Raw genomic sequence first — 17,991 nt, 5'->3', positions numbered from 1 at the left:
CCCATTTATCTTTTTCTGTCTTGTGCACCGGAGCTGCTTCACGAAGTTCTTCTTTTAGCGTTTCTGTTTGTTGTGATAAATGATCTGGTATGTTACTAAAGTTCCAATCAATCCAGAACCCGGATTCATCCCATTTTGAGATATCATATATTGTCTTATCTCCTCTACTTTCAAGAAGCTCGCAGATTTCTTGCAGGTTATCATTTGATGCTAAGGGTGACTGCCGCATCATGCGATCTGTTCTCAACTTGACACGCTTACCATTACCAAGGATACGATACAGATTTTGGGAGAAGAATCGCAATCCTTTGATACATAGTTGCGATAGCAGCGTGCTCCTTTTTTTTTGCGTTTTGCAGGTTTCTGAGTTTTGCATTTGGTATAAATTTATGCCTCAATGTTTTGATGACAGGGTGATGGGGTCGTTGTGGAGCTTCCATAGTATCTTGCATCCCAGAGCTGTATTGGCGAGGTTCGGATCGCGAATTTGAAGGCCGCCTTCTCTCATGGATCTCTTTGTTGTCTCCCATTTAACCAAATGGAATTTGTTCTGATTTCCTTTGCCTCCATGCCATAGAAAATCTCTCATGATTTTATTAATTTTCCTTAAAATTGACTTTGGTGCCATGAGGTAGGACGCTTGATATATTGGCAAAGATGAAAGAATGGATTTTATCAGAGTCAATTTGCCTCCATGAGTTAGCCATTGACCTCCCCATGCAACAATTTTGCCTTTGATTTTTGTTATTACTCCTTCCCACAGATTGACTCTATTTGTGCCCAGTGTTAATGGCAATCCAAGATAATTGATTTTGTCCCATTTTGAGTATCTGTTGAACCCCAAATTGCGAGCTATGTTTTGAGTTTCTTCCTCTTCTGCATTCCAACTATAGACTGCGCTTTTTCTTTCACTGATTAGTGCTCCAGTTGCTTTGCAGTAGGCTTGGAGAGTATTTTTGAATGCAGAGGCTATTCTGTTTGAAGCTCCGCCCAGCATGAGGGAATCATCCGCGAACAGGGCGTGATTTATTGCTTTGAGATCCTTAGTTATTTTCAAACCTGGGGCAGCTCCTGCTATCATGTCCTGCTCCAACTTTTTGCTCAACGTATCCGCCATTAAAATGTAAAGAAATGGAGAAAGAGGGCATCCTTGCCTCAGCCCCCTCGTGGCTTGGAAGAAATCAGCTGGCCTCCCATTTACCAAAGGCGCAATCCAAGGACTTATGGTACAAGATTGGATTAGTTTGACAAATTCTTGGTCGAATCTGAAGGAAAGTAGAACTTGATAGAGGAAGGACAACTTTACTCTATTGAATACATTGGCCATGTCTAACTTGATTAGCATGCCTTTCTCATTTCTAAGGTTGTTGGAGTGCATGGCTTCCTGAACTTGAGTTACATTATCCAAAATGTGTCTCCCATGGACGAAGCCTCCTTGTGAATCTGATATGAGTTTGTTTAGCAGTGGCTTTATTCTATTTGCAAGGAGTTTTGTAATTATTTTGTATGAAGCATTACATAAAGGGATTGGCCTAAACCTGTCAAAGGAAGCAGGGTTTGACTCTTTCGGTATTAAAGCAAGGAATGTTGAGTTGGTGCTACCACCTAGTTTTGCTTTCTGAAGGAATCCTTTTATCATTCGAATAAGATCTGTTTTTATTATGTCCCAACATATCCTATAGAAGTGAATGGTGAACCCATCTGGCCTAGGGGCTTTATCTGGATTCATGGACCAAATAATTTTGTTGATTTCTTCTTCATTGGTTTGCTTCAACAATGCTGCATTGTCCTCTTTAGTGACCAGTGCCAGAATGTTCTTTAGGAATTCTTTGTTGTCTTCTTCACGGTCATCATTCTCTTTACTGTAAAGATGGTGGAAATGTAATGCAGCAGCAGATTTTATTTGATCTATTCCTTTGCATGACCTCCCATCGGAGGTGGTGATCTCTGTGATGTGATTCCTGGAGAGACGGGCTCTACATTGTCGATGGAAATATGTTGTGTTTCTATCTCCGGCTTCCAGCCAAAGGCTCCAGGACTTTAATCTCCAATATTCTTCTTCATTTCTGAAGGAGAAAAATGTTTTGCATTGGGCTTCTTGCTCCTTTTCTAGCTCTATTTTAGTTATATCTATTGTATCCATTTCACTTTGCAACTTTTCTAGGTGTTGCACTGACTCCATTCTTTGATCTTTGGGAGTATTTGATGGGAGTTTACTCCATTCCTTGAGGGCCTTTTTTGTTATTTTTAATTTTTGTTCCCATACATAATTTGGGGAGCCATTGACTGAGGTGGACCATGCTAGTCGGACCGTTTATGCAAAGCCACTCTTTTCATTCCACAATGGGCTGAATCTAAAAGGGATTAGGCCTAGATTTTCTTCCTCCTCTAACATTAGCTGGATGGGTTTGTGATCCGAGGTAAGCTTGGGAAGAATGGTTGATGAGATTAGCCTCCTTTCCATCAACATTGTGCTTTGAACCAAGAACCTCTCCAATCTGGTGGATATGTGGTCTTCCCCTGTCCTGTTATTGGTCCAGGTGTAAAGCCCTTTTCTTGGTTTAAAATCCAGTAGGTCCCATTGTTGTATCATGTCTTCTACTACATAGATCATCTGATCCTTGCTAGTCTTGCCCCCTCTCTTTTATTTTTCATTCATCACTAGATTTAGATCTCTAGTTATGATTATGTTGTTTGGGGTATTCAGTTCGAAAAACTCATTTATGTTTTCCAACAGTCTTTCTTTTTAGAATACAATACCGGTACATATAAATTGAATAATGAAATGGTTAACTTATTTGCTATGTGCTTCAACTCTGTGAAGCTCAAATGTTGTGTGTTGTGGGAGTTGACAAGCTTGAACTGGTCTCCCTTCCACAGGGTTGCTATTCCACCGGAAGAGCCTCTTGCACTTATTGCTTTTCCTACGTTCTTCTGCCATTTCTTTTTGCTGATCTCTAGAAGGACCTCCCCTTCTATCTTATCTCTTGGAGCATTAGGATGTCTGCTGGTTCCGCTTTTAATAGATCTTTGACCGCTTCAATTTTCATCGGGTTCCCCAACCCTCTACAGTTCTAAGAGACGATTTTCATTACTTACTGTTAGGGGTGGTTGGGCCTCCTCCTTTTGGCGGCCTTGTCCTTGTACTTCTGCCGATTGACATTTCTATAGTAGGTTGACTTCCTTGAGTCTTTTGCCTTTCAGCTTCTTCCTCCCTTACTTCTCTGCGGGACTTTCTTCCTGCTCTTTTGGCAGGCCTTTCTAAGATCTCATCCTCCAATGAGCTTGGTGATTCATGTATTTTATTTCTTGCTATGTCGGTAAAAGAGGGGGAGGGGACTACTTCGAGGGTTCCCGTGTTTTGCCCTTGCTCCTCTGTTCCTTTCCTGTTAGTAGGGGATTTGGGTTGTTCACTGCAGTCCTTATTTACTTCTGGTTCTTCTGCGGCCTTACTGGGCTCTGCATTTTGAGATCCTGATTTCGACATGGGGTTGGAGTTCCCATATTTTTGTTCCTACCCCATTGGCCCAGGGTTGTTTTCCTTTGTTATTCCTTTGCTTCTAGGTTTTGTTGTCCCTACTTTTTGCACTGTGGTCCATTGTTCTGCTTTCTCACTCTCTTCTGCTTCCTTTTTTTTGCAATGTCTTGCGAAATGGCCATAGCCGTGACAATGTCGGCATTTGAAGGGTAATTGCTCGTAGTCTAGCTCCTGGATGTGCATCCAGTCTACTGCAGTAAGTTTAATTGCCTCTGGCAGCCCTACTTCCAGATCAACCTCCACGTAGATCCGTGCGCATGAGTACTGATCCTTTCGCACTGCTTGATCAATATACCTTCCAAGCGAATTGCCGATAGCTTGCAGTGATTTTTGATTCCAGCAATGTAAAGGAAGATGAGGTAGGCGGACCCAAACTGGAATGGCAGACGGCACATCCTGGGCTGGGTCGAAATCAGGGGTCCATTTGTTCAGGTATAAACCCTGAGGCCCCATGAAGTATGGGTCGTTTCTAAAGATGAGATTTTTATCCTCAGAGCTTTCGAACACGAATACATAGAATCCTTTTCCTACAAAGTGGCTCTTGATTCCTTCTGATATGAGCGACGTCCAATTCCTCTGCACCCAAGCTTCAACGGATTTGGGAGAAGGCCAAAGCCTGGTAAACTGTCCTATGAGCCCTCTGTCTACAAGATTGACTGTTGATCTGCATGTTTCTGCAATTGGCAATTCCATGATTGGGATGCAGTCCAACTTTTTGACGAATTTCTGCTGAGTCTCGGACAGTGGTCTCTTGAGAGATCCGACGATGAGCTTCTTGAATGCGAGGAGTTTGGGCAGGGGAGGGGAGGGATTGGCACCCCCGCCAGCCTCCATTGGAGCTGCAAACCTGTGAAGAGGTCTCTGTGGCGGCGCTGTCTAGGTCACGAGTTGCGCAGCGCAGCACAGCGAAAAGAAAAAAATTTCGGCGAGGAGGTCCTTTTAATGATAAAAGGAGATATTGATTTTGTTATAATTATTATTAATTAAAAAATATATTTTAATTTTATTGAAAGATCTCAAATTATTTTTAATCTGTTAAGAGTTTCTTTTTTGGACATAAGTAGATAAATTAACTCCTTAAGAGTGAAGTTCTACTTTTTGTAAATTATCAATAAATTATTTTAATTGATGTGGTTTTCTTTAACAATAGTGATGAGTTAATTTACATTACCAATAACAAATAACAATTATTTTTACCCATTAACAAATGAGTTATGATAAGTTTTACCACCTTTTTGAAAAAAAGAAATTAAAGTTGTAATAAAGTACTTTAAAAATATAAATAAAAAGTAATTATTTCTATTTTATTAATTAAAAATTAATATTTACCAGCTTAGATCCATTTGAACCTTAATTTTACATAACTTTATATAGAGATATAAGGTAAGAAAGTACAACAAAATAATTTACCATTTAGTATGAAGAAGAAATGTAATTTCTTCATTACATAATATGGAGATGAGTAAACAGAATAAATTTAGTTTATACTATGAGGAATAAATGTAATTTCTTCATTACTTAATATGAAGATGACAATAAATGGTATTATTGATATTACAGAACTAGGGAGATTAAAAATAGTATTATTATTGATATTTATGTGTAACTCATTCTATGTTCAACTTACATGTGATTTTTAAAACAAATATATATTAATAACAAAAAATATTTTACTCTCGATAAGTAAAATATTTCAATGTTCACATTAAATAGCATAATTTTATATTTTCTTATATTTTCACTTTCCATAACTAGGGAGATGTGTAATTTATTTTATTTCTAATATGGAGTTGATATATAAAACTTTAAAAATATCAATAACAAATAAGAAAAACACCTTTGGTGTAAATATAAAGTTTTAAATTACTTCTAGTTGGTTAAGAGTTTTTATTTTATGAATGTAAGGAAATACATTAATTTTTTTTTTGTCAAGTTGTATTATATCAGGCTTGATCTATGGCTTGAGAAACCGTGACCTAGGGCATCTAAGCCATCAAAATCACTTGGCGATTGCACTTAGCCTAGGCCACACCAACCCTTAACATGATTGGATTTTTGCCCACAGAGTTTTGAACCAGTGACCTTCACATCATGAAGTGACTTACATTACACCCATAACAGTCTATTATACACCCATTGGGCTAAAGAAACACATTACTAACCAAAACCCAAAAACAATTTAAAAAAAAAATGTATCCCTTTATGAAATACTAAGAAAACATTTAAGATGACACAATTTTCCTTAAGTAATATCCATAAATTAGTGAATAATATATATATATATATAAGTTTGGTGGGACTACATCTTCATCATGTCCAATATATCACCCCGATTGGGGCGGGGAATTGAATCGGTGACTTTGCATCAAGGAGTGTCTTAATAGAGCACCCGATCACCACCTATCAAAGATCCCATGGACAATGAATAATAACAATAATTATTAATTAATTATAATATATTTTACTATCTTAAAAAATATTATTTTTATATAATTTATATATTTTAAATTTTATTATGTTTGGAAAAATTAGATTTGTTTATATATATATATATATATATATGTAGGTTTTAAACCCGTACAAAAATTACCTGCATACGAATTCTAAGAACATAAAATAAACAATGCGAGAGCATAACACATAAAACACATATACACAAAGATTTTCCCCTGGATCCCAAAACCAGGACTACAAGCTTGATTTTTCATTATTTTCCTTTCAATGTTACAATACATATTTATACATGCCAAAGCATCCAATACCATGGACCGAAAACCATCACGTCCAAAACCATGTGCGAAAACCATGCACAAAACCATAGGTAGGTCCGCCCAACCTAATATAGGGTCCAAAAAAAATTTGCGGGGGGGGGGGGGGGGGCTACCCACCCCCTTCAAACCCCCTGTGACCCCCCCGCTGCGCAATTGGCGCAACAAAGGGGGGGCTCCGCCCCCCCTCTAACCCCCTGGTTAACTACGTTGGCTAGTCGTGGAAAGAATATAACACAACCCAACAATATATATATATATATATATATCTATATCTATATATATATATATATATATATATATATATATATATATATACGTCGAAAGGCGTTTTCTCTATGGAGTTGGTTGGGCAAACACTTTTCACGCTAACCAATCTCCTCGCTCCCTTTTTATCGTTCCCTTCCATCAAAATTCAACACGTGGAAACCATTTTTTCCTTGTCGTCAGTTCCTTTGTCCGGTACAAGGTTCTTCAAGTCTCGTTTACTCCACATATAAAATCGTTGGTTCACAGGTTCCATTAAAGGTAAATCATATTTACTATGATTTATCACAATCCACTATTGAGGAAGAAATTGGGTATGGGGGTTGGGGAACTTTGAGGGTTCCTTGGAGCATTTTAGCAACATTTCCCATGGAAGACCTATCCTCCGATTGACTCTTAATGCACCAAAACACTGTCATCACCATTCTCTCAATCGCCTCCAGCTGAAGGTGATCATCTCTTACTGCACTCACAATGTTTTTTTCCACCACCTCCTCCACATTCCCCTCTAAAACCACCCACTCAAAAGCCTTCTTTGGAAAGAAAGATTCATCGCCCTAATTACTTGATTGACTGAAGCATAAATTCTTCCTTCTGCTTACAATCTACAGAAGCACAATCCCAAATTTGTATACATCTACTTTTGAAGTAATAGGTCATTTTTCCTGAACCCAATATTCTGGTGCCATATATCCAGGAGTCCCCTTGATGTTAGACATGCTTAGGCTGCTCTCTATCTCCACCAAATTTTCCAAGCCAAAATCAAAGATCTTGGGACAAAAGTCCTTATCCAACAATATATTTTCTGGTTTGGTGTTTGGCTCTCCTAAATAAATGTTTAGATTATTGCCAAAACTAAGGTTTGATGCCCCTTCGCCATAGGTTTGATCGAGTGTATAATATTTAACTTCCATGTAAACTCCATGTCTTCTAGGAGCCTCGATGGAGCCTCATGGAGCTGAGGCCTAATCTTGAAGCGTTAGGGGTTCCTGTAAATTGGAAGTAGAGTCATCTACACAACTACCATAATAGGAGTTGAGGGTCGAGTTTGGAGCGAAGTATTAGGACAGTGGCACAGAATAACACAAGCCAAGGTTTATGTAGGTGTTGAGAAAATGTAGGTAAACTTTGTCGGGATGGCTGATACATACTCTATATATGTATTCTCTCGAATTAGTTATTTTGTAGCTTAAAATGCTTGTCCTAGGTTATATGGTTGGTAAATCAAGTTTGATGTGGCTGGGGACCATGTGAACTGAATCCTCTACGACTTTCATAACTTTGAACTATTATAGTGGGGAGTATTTCTGCCCAACTTTGAGCTTCATACTACTACACCATCAGAGAATGGCGATGGAGTTTGGTTGGTAAACTCACTCTTGAAATTTTTTTATTCTTATATATAATATCATTGAGATAAGTGGGGATTGTTGGGTTGTATGCAACTATAAGGCTTGCTCATGGAGTATGTACACCTCCATATCATAGACTATTTATCGACTACTGGAATTCTTATTGTAGCAATCTTAATTCTAACAATGACAATATTATAATCATACAAAGCATACATGATGCTAGCAAGCAGGAAATCTAAATGAGAACTGCAACACATAAAAGGCGATTGTTGTGTCAAAATTTTCTACACTTGGGACACGAAACCACCAAACAATCATGAAGAAATCCAAAAAGACTACATTGGTTGGAACTTTCGGCTGTGTTGGCTATGGATTAATCTCAATTGGTGTCATTTTTTCTCATGGTGTGCAGACAATCCTATGGAAGGATATTAATATTTTGAAGCACTAATATTACAAAGAGACTGTTAACAACTTGAAGAATCGATCCTAGGACCACAACTGTTCATCTAAATCCAAACAAACTTGACTTTCCATCTCAACGGATAATAGGGACACATTAATTGACCAACTAGTGTTTGGTGTACCTCATAAGCCAATGCAGTTATGGTTGAGGGAAACAATTAAGAAGCCATTCCTAATGCTTGATTTGGGATGTCAGAAATAGATCTGATATGATTAATTCCCTTACGAAGCTACCTTTGGAGCCGAAGGTACTATCTTCTAACAAATTGGGATATGTTTTGACTATTCAGACCTTCCTTTTCTCTCCATATGGAGTCTGCCTTTACATTTGAAGGATTTGGGCAACAGATAGAGATATTTTTCAAAATAGTTTGGGAGGGAATTTATATGAAAAATGTCAGGCCACACTCAGATTCCCTGCTTCTTGTCAACCTTTATACTGGGGGGAGATAGTTTCTTGATTATGATTGGACAGAGTTATAAATCCCCTCCACCATTGGTCCATTGAATCCCGATTTCTCATTGTATTTGGACCAACTGCTAAGGTGTTGTTGCTGAGGTGTCGTTGGGTGGGATTCCTTCATCAAATGCTTACTGGACATGACTTAGGTGGGTCCCTTTCCTGCATGGCTAATCGACTAGGTGTACACTTATGCACTTGACCGAGATTGATTGGTCTGGTGGACTTTTGACTTTTGATAGGCCATACGATTTGTTCGGTTGGCTTTCAATACCCTAATAGACCATTGCGATTAATTGATTTCAAATGGAGGTGAATTTGTGAACTGCCACGTATGAACCGAAACAAAGGACAACCACCAAAAATTTGTTTCCCTAACAATGCCATTGAGGTTCCTCTTCTTCACATCCAGTGCCAATAAAATTGAATCATTGAATGTAGACTTTAGAGATATGAGGATTATTCAACGAAGAGGAAGCTATGCTCTCAGAGTTGTCCTCTGTATTCAACACGTAAGAGTCTGCACTATCATGAACTCAAGTATAATTTAGTGGAACTCGTGAAGATTTCGACTGTTCTCTGAAATGTGAAATCTTAAAATCAATTTCAATAGATGGTCACTGGTAGAGACCATGGCTTGATTTTAGGGTTCAATTTTGAGTCATGTTTCAAAAATATAGAATCCTAGTGTAGATATCAAGCTAATTGTTTGCTACATAGCATGACATTTCTCTCACCACGATCATAGATTAGACTTCCACAAATTTGAAATGGGTTGTTGATTTAGTGTACGAGAGGGTTTCCACCATTAGCCACTCACCTCTCGATTTGAATGACAGAGTCACTCATGGTCATGCAATTAAGTCATCAGAGGACGCAGAGATTTTCAAAGTCCCTTGGAATATGTAAAATATCTAGGTCACAGTATTCTAGCACTGTAAACAAAGGAGAAAGATTAGTTGTAGGGCAATGCTCGAAGTATGGGAAACATCCCTCAAGTGCATTGTGGCAAACCTTAAACAAGGAGGTAGATAAATTCAATAAGCCTTTTCTTTTGTCAATTGGGATTCAAGGAAGGAGAGCTCTCAATCACTGCTTTAGGCCATATTGGACTCGAAGTATAGGGCAAGGAAGGTGATTCTACTATGTGGATAGATAAATTGTACAACACTTTAGACTAAGAGGGTTCCGACGATGGATTGACAATCCATGACAACTTTTGGTTATCGTAGTTCTCAACTCAGGTTTGGTTCTTACTATTTATTTCTCAAACTTGGAAACCGTACCATATTCTCATCACATGCATTTTGTTTTAATATCCAATGAGATGGAAAAAAAGATCGGCGAAAACCAATTTGAGTAGGTGTGCCACTCTTCTCCTGCTATCATTAGTGCTCTATTATGGTAAAATGGTTGAAACTTGAAAGTATATATTTTTAGGTTATAAGTCTATCTCCCCTTTGTTTTGGGTTGGAGTTGAGGTATTTCTCCCACTGGCACTATACCAGTCTTTTAATTGCCTCTTTACCAAACTCCTCCAGGGCTGAGTTGACTCAAGTCTGACTCCAATCTTTGGGGAAAGAATCAAATCAGGCCCATTAAGAGATAACTTAGTCTGGAGCGTTGTCGCAATAGTCAGTTTGACTATCAAACTTTATTCTATCTTTAAAAGGGCAAAAAAAAAGTCGTTATCCTTGTTTATTTATCCAATTTCATAACTGTGTCTCATAACATACACATGACAAGCCACCTGTCAATGCCCAGAATCCATGGCATTTCATTGGATGTATTTCATCTATAACATCCGTGGATGCTATAGAAAAGTAAGACTCAAGTAGAGATCGCATCCATTGACACAACCCCTTTTGGTTGCAAGGACTAGAGTGGTTCCTGAGGTCTGGAGGTTAGAAAGTTCTTCCCCTTCAGTGTGGCAATGTGCACCCCATAAGGTGACATTGATGATGTACCTTGACATGTAGCACAAGAGCTAGTTTCTTTCCACATTCCCAACTTCTCCTTTCAGCGTTCCTTTGCACCTCTTGGTGCAATTGCTAGTATAAAAACTATTTAAATATTGTTTAAAAATGTTTGATCGTTGAAAATTTATTATTTATCAAGATATGGAATGATGTTTAACACTTCAAGGTGTAACACCAAGTCCAACTTAATGGTTACAATTACACTATTGTGCAATGACCGATTAAAGAGAACATCAACTATAGGAAAACCACTATTTTTCGAAAAAATAAATTTAAAACAAAGTTATAACAATGTTCAATCTTTCTTATTTTTTAAATTATTTTTAAATAAAATTTTGTTAAAATATATTATATATATATATATATATATATAAAATGAAGTTTATATATATATATATATATATATATAAACTTCATTATAATTATATATATATATATATATATATATATATATATATATATATATATAATATGAAGTTTATATATATATATATATATATATAATATGAAGTTGATAAAATATTTTATAACTCAATTAATATATATCTTATAACTCAATTAATATATATATATATATATTTTTAACATAGTCGGTTGCTATTTATATTCCAAAAAAGATTGGGAGACTGAGCTCCTGAGATACAAGATTTTAAGGCCCGTAGGCGAAGCTAGGAGATGGTTTGGAAGACAAAATTCTCCTAAGCTTTTGTCATTTCTGACTTGTGAAAAACAAGAGCAAGTGAAAATTCTAACAAACTGAGACAATAGTAAGCAAAATCTGCAATACATCTTAATCTATGCTGATATGGCTGATCTGGCGAGCTGTTGATTCATTTGGCTTGCTGTTGGCTTCAGCATTCTTGAAGCTTGAAGAACTAGTGCTGGGTGCATTACGTTTCTCCAGCATGTATTTAAGGATGTCAATTGATTCTTGAGCGTGGCTGCATCTGTTGGCTAGTTCGTTGAACTGTTCTTGGAGCAAGGAGACCCTGTGGAGGAAGAGGTTGAGGTCTGCTTCGTATTTTTTGCTGGTCATTCTAGCATGTGAGTCGATTTTAGAGTCCGGGATTTTTTTATGCACTCGTATTTGTTCCAACTCCGCCTGAAGGTCTGCGCAGTGCAGGCAGCCTTCGCTCCGAGCCATTCCTTGAATCCTGAGCGCTGTCTTGCTGTTTTGAATGAAGTGAGAGGGCCTACTAAAAGAGAGATAGTCTGACTCGCTGCTTGAAACAGAAATGAAACCGGGACTAAGAGCGCTTTGAGGTTCTGAATAGGAAAGGAAATAATCTTTCGGGGACAATGAAGGGAGGCGAGAAGGTCTTGCGCTACAGAGGACAGGGGAGCGACGGGAAAAGGAAGTAAGGGTGGAAGCTGCGGAGAGCTGGGAAACTCTGTCGAACAAGGATCGAGAATAAGCGTAAGGGAACGAGACCAGAGCTTTTGAGTGCTAGATTGAGGGAGGGAGGACGAACTTATAACTCAATTAATATTATTAATAAATAATGAGTATCATTATTATTATTTTTGTTTGTCAAGTTGTTTGTGATTCTCTAAGTTTAACCATGTCTCCTCCTCCCAACACAAGGCACAAAAAATATTTTTAAAATCTCCTTAAATTTAACAAAATTAACTTATTTACTTGTATTCTAAACTTTTAACTATAAAAACATTAATCTAAAATATTATTATTATCTTTATCCAATTTTAAGAAAAAAAATCATTTATATTTAAACAAACTCGCTTTTAAAAACTATTATCCAAAATATCATCATCTTACATCCAAAAATAACAAACACTTAAAATATGTTATCCAAAATGATTGGTTCTATTTCAAGTTATCCGAAATGGTTGATTTTTCCTTTACAGTAAAATTAATTTTTTTTAAATGATTTGTTTTCTTTCCGTTTATCCAAAAACGGTTGATTTTTTTTATATTAAATTTTGTAAAGATCTGAAGTCCAACCAAAACCTCAGAAAGCCTAAGTTACACAACGCCATTTTCAATCATATGACTTTTTGTTCCCCATCGCTATCACTGTGGTCGTTATCAGCCTCACGTAGAAAAATGGTAAAATTAAGGAATGTGGCGGATGTTATGCGTCCACGTCATCATTTTAGGTTTCTTAGTAGCCGCGGTCATTGTCTTGACAACGCTTACCTTTGTTTTTTCGGAAAGCTAGTGCTTTTCATGCTGACTAGGTAGATTTGTCATGTCAATGTTACATGGAGATATGGATGCCACGTAACTCTACTTGTCTTTTGTGGTGTCCTATATTCGTTGTCAAAGTAAAGGTGTTAGGCAGTGCTTGGAGTTTTATGTTAGGTTAGGTGCATGACTTGCCACCTACCCACGGGAGTAGGTCCTCTAGTAGCCCCACATATGTATTGGTTCTTTGCCTTTTAGTATAACCAGCTTTATGACACAAAAGTATTAGTACCTTTAATATATTAAGATGGTAGTAGGATATAAAAAATTCCATTGAATACATGGATTTCAATTTTCATGATGATGAGGAGAAAATCACTACCTTGGGAGTCTGTATTGAAAGAAGCCATGCCTATTTACCATTTATTTGGCAAAATCATCCATGGATTTTAGGATTTCCATGCCTTTTCTTTGCAAGTACATGAATACCCTATACCAATTAAATTTTCAATATTTTGCTTAACTAATATCTTGGACCATATATAATGAGCATTTATAGGAAGCTTAAAAATATATATATATATATATATATATATATATATATATTAGAATTAATTTAAACGGTATAATTTTTAAAGTCATTTTGTAATGTACTTAAATCGTTTATTATAAAGTTGTCATATTTTAAATACAGGTTAATATCAATTTTGTTTTGTTTTTTCACTTGTTGGGTACATATGGTATCTATGTTTAATGGTCATGTATATTTATAGGAATATGGTTGGTTTAAGTGTACGAGGGGATGTGGTGATTCTTTATTGACTACTAAACTTTGAACAAAATTATAGAAAAAACTAGTACCTCGTCCTCTAAATTGATGAATTGCTTGATTGACTCAAATGTGTTAAGTTTTCAACAAGTTTTATTTGAAGTTAGACTATTAACTAGTGCCAATCAAACCAATTGATATGTAGAAGACAACCTTCAAGTCCCAACCTTGAGCAGTTGGTCATGCTCTTTGGCTTGACTAATGCACTAGAACATTCAAGAGGATGATGGACCATATTATGTAGCTATTCAACAATTCCTTTATGGTCATATCCCTGGATGGCATCCTCGTCTTCAATGCAACCTAGGAAGAGCATGATGCACATTCAACACATGTTAAGCACCCCACAGAAACATAAATTATATGCCAACCTAGATAAATGATCATTTCACATGCAAATAATTCAATAACTAGGACACAATCTAGATGGTCATCATGTGCACGTGGATCCAACGCATCAATGATTACCCAACACCAAAGGCACTAATAGAGCTTTATAACTTCTTGGGACTTGCTAACTTTCACAAGGGGTCCATGTTTGAGTTATTTCATATAGCTTGGCACTAATCTAGTTGAATAAGGGTGGATATAAGGCCAAGTTTGCTTGGTTTGAGCCATAAAAAAAGCATTTGTGGAGCTAAAACATTACTTATTGGATGTTGGTGCTCATTATACTAGATCTACAACAACTATTTGAAATCAAGATAGGTTCCTTATATGTTTGTGTGATATACCCTGCATTAATGATGTGTTTGTAAATAATTGTGCATAAGCTTATTTCTTTTGTTATTTGATTAACTATGCTACATGGAAAACAAATGAACATTTTATTTATCAACGATTTTTTCTAACAACAGTGAGTAGTTAATATATTAAATCTGTGCCTAGTCACAACAAAATACACGAGTGAATATTACATTTGAATTTTCCCTTGGGCTACTATTTTTCCATTTCCATCCTGATTTATAGAGCCCAGATATTCATGGCCATTACAAAAATTTACAACTGACACAATACTCTTATTTAGCCTATTAGTATATATTTGGCAAAATTGAGACAACAAAATTACATAGAAGAAACGAGACATTGTAAAGAGTAGTTAACTGATAGGGTCAGTTAGGTGGTTTAGGTCAATGCCCGAATTCTAGACTTCATATTTGCTCTGTTCTTCCTGGGGAGGTTTCATCTTTGACACTAACAGTTGTATGTCCTCAATCATGGTACGCAACACAACAACCTCATCCTCAAGCCTGTCGACTTGCCTGCCTTTGGCCTCAATGTTTTTAGAATTTTCATATGCCACCACCCTTTGCCGATACATCAGGTCCTTTATGTCAGAGAGTTGGACTTTAATTTCATTCAATTCCTTTGAACATTGCAATCACAAAGGCGAAGTCGAGGGATGAGCTCTGGTGACAGCCCGATGTAAGACGTGATGCCTCCTTCCCCGACACCTAGCTAGAGCGAGGGCATCTGCTTCCCCAAGAATTTGTGTCCATCTTCTATAAGGCAGGACAGGGTCGAGAAGTAAAGAGCCAAAGAATTCCTTCCTGAGAAGTCCAACCCTGAGCAAGCTCGAGCAAACTAGAAAGTTGCGAAAAAGGAAGGGCAAAAACCCATCCCCAGTGAGAGACTGAAATATCATGCCCCAGATAAGCAATCAAATTCTCTTCACTCGAAAAACAAAACCCAAACCAACCAGGGATGAAAATCACAAGCAGATTGAGATGGGATAGAGAACTACTCAAAGATTTACAGCCACGGTCCTGCAGAAACCAGTTTGAGCCACCAAGATCCCTATACGACCTAATCATTACCCTGTGAGGAGAGAGAGCAAACATTGCTTATCGATGGAAGTTCAAGTAATTGGGCTGTCTCATTTGGGCCATGGGGAGTAAATTATGCACACATGGAGAGAGGGCTCGCATGAAAACCAGCTTTGAGCTCCTACAATGAACCTTGAATAATGGAGACGACGTGAGAAGAATCACGCTTGACTGTAGATTTGGCCCTAACGACTTCACATGGAGGAGATAGAGGTGGTCATGCGGTAGAGGAGAGTGGAGAGGTGTCATCACACAAGTGTACGAGGAAGGATGGGGGAAAATCACGCTAATGAATGGGGTCTGAGGGGGGATGACAAGGGAAACAATCCCATTCTTATTATACCTTGTATAGGGGATAGGGTAAGGGGGTGACAAGGGGGGGAACATAGGGGGGTTAGGGTATAGGGAAAGGACTAAAGGCCCCATTGACTTCCAATGTTCCTTATGATAAGTGACAAACTTTATTAGCCATCATATTTGCTTCAGTATTAAGGTTGCAGAGGATGTGCCAAGCTTGAGAGGTCTCGAAGGAGGAAAGGATGCTTTGAGCACAAAGAAGGGTTTGAATTAGATAGTCTTCCTGGGCAAGGGAGGAGTTTTTGAGGTGTCTACTAATCATATAGGAGTCCCCCCAGGATTATCATGGTTTTGATATCCCTCTTCTTGGCTAGAAGAAGCCCCATATACAAGTTGTAAACTTCCGCTTGGTTGTTGGTCTTGATTCTTAGTCCCTAAGCATACTTGTCCACAATGATTCCATCAGGATTAAAGAGAATCCATCCCCCTCTTGCCACCCCTAGATTTCTTTTTGATGCTCTGTCGAATTGAAGAATCCAAGAATTAGTTTAAGATTTCCAATCAACAAACTTGTCAAGGGATAGGCGAAGAAGCCAATCAGAGTGAGATTTGGGATGAGCACGAATTCAAGAGGGGGTTCGATTAATATACCAAGGCTCCGACCAACTCATCTCCACCGGTGTTATAGGCCATTTTGTCACATGTGGTCAATAGACCTTCAAACGAGATCAATTCACATCCTTTAACATATTATCATCATCTCTACACAAATCCCTAAGAATGACTATGCTAAATCCCTGAGTTTCTACTCTTAACTGCTGAATTCCCAAGCTTTTAAGGCCCAACACAGCCTAGCCCTTTAGGGACCAACATTGAATACCAGGTTGACACTCTTTGCACCTGCGCTGATCACTAACAGGTTGCTTAGTCTTGGGGGTGCATTGATTCTAGAAATTTAGGAAAAATAAAAAGAATATTGAAGCTTCCTCTTCCAGAAGCTTCCTGAGGTTGTTTCAACCATTTATCTTGGATAAAAATTTGAATCCTATCTGATTCCACCTTGGAGAAATCACCATCTTATCCCTTGAGCTCATCCTCCCATCACTTTTGGATCTCAAGCCTAGATTGGTAAATGGATAAGAATTCATGAACTACCTCCCTCATCTATATATTTACAACCATCCATGGGCAAGGGGTTCGATTTTTGAGATTGATTATACCCTCATGTTGTTGCTTTGAGAGTCATTATTCCATGCATTAGGGAGACATAGAGGCATACTCTGTGGCAAGAAAATAACAAGTCAACTTGGGGAGCTCTTTTACAAGATCAAATATTATTTTTGGTTGTAAATCTCTCCATTTCTATTAATACATAGAGTAGACTATTTTTCTATATACGATGTTACAATTTCATGTATTTCAATACCATGTTGATTTATTGAATGAAGTGATTGGATTATGCTACATATATGTTGTAGATATTTGGCTTGTCTTGTTTGATTGTGTAGGTTTTAATTATATCAATCAAAGCTAGGATTAGAGCGTACAAGCCGAGGAAGGAGTGAAGCTTGCAACGAATTCCAGGTAGGCCTCATCCCATCATTCAATTACTTTAAGGAAGACAATGTGCCCTTTTCTTTATGTTGTTCTAGGTTAGTCCACCAGGCCTAGGGAAGATACTTATGTCCGTAGTCGTAGATTTCGTCTAACAACCGGGTCTAGGTTGGAATCCAAAGAGGGGAGACTGAATTCAGAATAGGACGAAAGAGCACTGAGAGCAAAGATCTTGGGAGGTGGATGAGAGGTTTTAAAAATATTTTTATTTCTAGATAGCCAAATGTGTCAACAAATATATTTTGGGAGAGACACCCAGGAATCTTTGAAGAACTTTCTGGCCTGAAGGGAACCCAAATAGAAATTCATCCAAGAGGCAAGGAAGGGTGATATGTCAGGGGGAAATTGAGTTTTAGAGAAGGGAGGACCCAAAGCGAGAGACCAAATAGATCTGGTGTAGGGGTATGAGAGGAAGAAATGGGGGATGCTTTATTCTGATTGCTTGCA

The 17,991-nt window shown here is 37.7% G+C and overlaps 1 protein-coding gene across 1 annotated transcript; it reads right to left on the bottom strand.

Annotated features, from left to right (window-relative positions):
- Positions 1 to 394: 394 nt before the first annotated feature.
- On the bottom strand, positions 395 to 1,117 carry LOC149209972 (uncharacterized). The gene has a single exon (XM_089398827.1). The coding sequence runs from the start codon at positions 1,115 to 1,117 to the stop codon at positions 395 to 397; it is 723 nt and encodes a 240-aa protein (XP_089254953.1).
- Positions 1,118 to 17,991: the final 16,874 nt, after the last annotated feature.

This window comes from Pinus tabuliformis, chromosome 1_2, assembly GCF_031772625.1.
Source record: "Pinus tabuliformis cultivar Carrire ecotype Pingquan chromosome 1_2, CPIR1, whole genome shotgun sequence".
Lineage (NCBI taxonomy): Eukaryota > Viridiplantae > Streptophyta > Pinopsida > Pinales > Pinaceae > Pinus > Pinus tabuliformis.
The sequence above is the reverse complement of the archived record's forward strand: the minus strand, read 5'-3'. Positions and strand labels throughout refer to the sequence as shown.

Excerpts from the sequence above, each read along its gene's own strand:
- LOC149209972 (XM_089398827.1), bottom strand. The coding sequence starts at position 1,117 with ATGGCGGATACGTTGAGCAAAAAGTTGGAGCAGGACATGATAGCAGGA.